We start from the raw sequence: 507 nt of genomic DNA on the forward strand, positions 1-507 counted from the left end.
ATTAATAAATAAATGTATAAAAACTCAATAAAAAGATTGAAATAAAAAAATGTGCATCATAACAAAATTTGCACAATAGCTCAGTACAAAAGGTCATAAGATGTCACTAGCACTTGCACCTCCTCTGAGACTGGCTCCTCTTCCTTTTGAGGGAAGTTGAAGTCTCCACCAGTTTTTGTAAGACGCTGAACAGCTCATTCACAGCTTTGCGTTGAATTTTCAAGTCACTCATCTGTCATAAGTAAGAAACGAACAGAATGAAGGTCATGCCAAGAGCTATAATTATTTACTGATCACATCCTACAGGCTACACTGCTACCAGAGTAAACCAGATGGACATCTGCAGTTTCCAATTACTCTACTAAGTAATTCCTACAATGAAGAGCCACAGATTTTTGTTTTCCACTTTCTGTGCTACTTTGCAACATGCTACAGAGCAGTCATATTCTGTGAAACAGAGCTACTCTGTAGTTATTGCGATGATATATGAGTTATCCACATGCAGCT

The 507-nt window shown here is 37.3% G+C and overlaps 1 protein-coding gene across 1 annotated transcript in view; it reads right to left on the bottom strand.

Annotated features, from left to right (window-relative positions):
- IFNG (interferon, gamma) overlaps positions 1 to 507 on the bottom strand; it is a 3755-nt gene continuing 3248 nt past the window's right edge. Inside the window, exon 4 of the mRNA XM_009577301.1 lies at positions 1 to 232. Within this exon, the coding sequence (XP_009575596.1) occupies positions 107 to 232 (126 nt within the window). The 3' untranslated portion in view covers positions 1 to 106. The remainder of the gene's footprint in view (positions 233 to 507) is intronic.

Source organism: Fulmarus glacialis, unplaced genomic scaffold (genome assembly GCF_000690835.1).
Source record: "Fulmarus glacialis isolate BGI_N327 unplaced genomic scaffold, ASM69083v1 scaffold545, whole genome shotgun sequence".
Classification (NCBI taxonomy): domain Eukaryota; kingdom Metazoa; phylum Chordata; class Aves; order Procellariiformes; family Procellariidae; genus Fulmarus; species Fulmarus glacialis.